Source organism: Vigna angularis, chromosome 6 (assembly GCF_016808095.1).
Source record: "Vigna angularis cultivar LongXiaoDou No.4 chromosome 6, ASM1680809v1, whole genome shotgun sequence".
NCBI classification, from domain to species: domain Eukaryota; kingdom Viridiplantae; phylum Streptophyta; class Magnoliopsida; order Fabales; family Fabaceae; genus Vigna; species Vigna angularis.
The window spans coordinates 5,868,998-5,871,760 of NC_068975.1; the positions used below are offsets into that span (position 1 = coordinate 5,868,998).

Here is a 2,763-nt window from a genome sequence, read left to right on the forward strand (position 1 = left end):
GATGTAGGTAGTAAGGGCTGGACGGGTTACAAGACTGATCAGTTTGTTCCATAAGGAAAGTTTGCAAGAAACTGGCCAAGAAGATACCAAGAAATGAATCAGAGGCAACGGAAACAGAGCAAGCACTAGACCTGCTCTGATACCATTTTAGGATTGGCCCAGCACTGTGTAAACACACACACGGCCCAGCCCACTATGACTCATACGTTGTAAACGTATGGGTAGTACTCCAGCCACGCAAGCATCGTCAGAATGGTGTGAGATGAGAAAGAACAGAGCAAAAGGGAGAACTCTCCAGGCGATGAAGCTCCGGGTCTCCAGTGTAGATCAACGGCGGAGGAGACGGCGGTTGACGACGACGGAGAAGAGAAAAATGAAGAGCACAACACGAGAGGTAAGAAAAACGTTCTCTTTTCTTATATGAATTTATTCTTTCTAGTATATTGAAACTGTAAAACTGTATATGGTTTCTTACACTGATCAGAGCGGAAGAGCTCTATTTATAGAGCTCTGTTAACAAACCATTAAAAGCTAAAAACTAACATAACAGAAAACATTAAATACAAGATTGTTGTCTTCTTCTGACAGTAAGGAATCAAACTTGATTCCTAATAATTATTATATAAAAAATAGGCCTTTGGCACCTCTCCAAATAAACAAAAAATAAAGGAGGCAGCAAGTTAAATCAAAATGATGGTACATAGTTGAGTGAAAAAAAATAGTTATAGCTTAACAGTGTAATCAGTTCAACATGCATGACAGATAAAGCTGCCTAGAGAAAATTGAGGACAAAAAAATATATGATTAAGATATTTATTTTTAAATTTCAATAACTTAAGACCATGATTTTTTTAAAAAAATTAAATTTAATGAATGTATCCATGTGACTACTCCCCAACCTCAAACAGTTCACAGATCAACCACTGAACATTTTTTTATTAATTGCAATAACCCATCCTCAACTTTTGTTTTCTGTTTTCCAAAAACTAAGTCACAAAATTTATACAACCTGAAAATATTTAAACAAATTTTTGTTGGTTCATTAGCTTTAGAATTTGTCTTTGATACGGTCAGTAGAAAATGTCCAAAGTCAAATACGTGTATAGAAGGAGATACAAGTGTGATGCATGTAAGAGAATGCAGAGAATGAAATTCTGATAAGAGATATCAGAACAGAAGATGAACACGTAAAAATAAGACTTGTATGCATTGAAGTACATTAAGTATGTGGTATAACAGAGTTTTATAACAAAAGAAAATAACAGAATAAACTGTATAATAGCTTGAGTTAAAAAACACCTAACATTCCTTCCTAAATCAAGTTGTCCAGAGATGACACTCCTATCTCTTTTCTAAGAAATTCAATTCTATCAGTCTTGAGTGGTTTGTGAAAAGATCTCCAAGTTGTAAGTCAGTTTTGTAGTAGATCAACTCAATTCTTCCTTTGGTTACCATGTCACGCAGAAAATGATACTTTACCTCAATATGCTTACTCCTCCCATGGCTAACAGGATTTTTAGCCAAGTTTATGGCAGAAGTGTTGTCCATTTTTAACAACACTGGACTTTCTTCAACTATCCCTAATTCCTTCATTAGTTCTTTTAACCAAACCCCTTTTGACAGGCTGCATGGCACTTAGCTATGTATTCTGCTTCGCAGCTAGATAGAGCAACAACATTATGCTTCCTAGAGCTCCATGAAACAGGTGCTTTATTGAAGAAGAATATGTTCCCAGACGTACTTTTCCTTTCAACAAGATCTTCACCGTAGTCAGAATCTGCATAGCCAACAAATTTCAGTTCATCCTCACGCAAACCATATGGAAACAAGATTCCATAGTTAGTTGTCCCTTTGACGTATCTTAATATCTTCTTGGCAGCCAACATATGACTCTTCTTTGGATTTCCCATGAAACGACTTAGCAGGCCTACACTGAACATCAAGTCTGGCCTACTATTGCATAAAAATCGTAATGAGCCAATAACATGTTTGAAGATCGTTTCATTCACTCCTTCTTCAGTCTCATCTAGCTTCAACTTGGCATTCACTTCGAGGGGGCTTCTAACATCATTGCATAATGCCATCTTGAACCTTTCCAACAACTCTTTCATGTATCTTTGCTGGTACATCAACAACCTTGCTGCTGTCTGAGTAAATTCCATGCCCAAGAAGTAATTAAGCTTCCCGAGATCAGTCATTTCGAATTCAGATTCCATCATTTGCTTGAACTCGTCTATCTCCTTTAGGCTTGAGCCAGTTATCAACAAATCATCTATGTACAATCAGACAATCATCTTGTTTCCATCAGTGCTCTCCTTTATGTACACACCATGCTCCACAACACAACATTTAAACCCGTGATCAATGAAAAACCCGTCAATCCTCCTCTTCCATGCCCTTGGAGCTTGCCGCAAGCCATAGAGAGCCTTATGAAGCTTGTACACTTGCTGTTTCTTATTCCCGCTGTTAAATCCTGGAGGTTGTTGAACATAGACTTCCTCCTCCAATGGTCCATGCAAGAACGCAGATTTAACATCAAGTTGAATCAAAGACCATCTTTTAGCACAGACAATAGCAATTACAACATGAATTGTTTCTAACCTTGCTACGGGAGCGAACACCTCTGTGAAATCAACTCCTTGTCTTTGCAAAAATCCTGTTGCCACAAGCCTAGCCTTGTGCTTTAAAACCGTGCCATCTGGATTCAGCTTTCGCTTGAAAACCCACTTCAATCCAATGTAGTGCTTTCCATGTCTCAGATCG

General features: G+C 37.9%; 1 protein-coding gene across 1 annotated transcript; it reads right to left on the reverse strand.

Annotated features, from left to right (window-relative positions):
* Positions 1-1,601: 1,601 nt before the first annotated feature.
* On the reverse strand, positions 1,602-2,198 carry LOC128197478 (secreted RxLR effector protein 161-like). The gene has a single exon (XM_052879527.1). It carries the CDS (start codon positions 2,196-2,198, stop codon positions 1,602-1,604), a length of 597 nt encoding a protein of 198 aa, XP_052735487.1.
* Between the last annotated feature and the right edge of the window lie 565 nt (positions 2,199-2,763).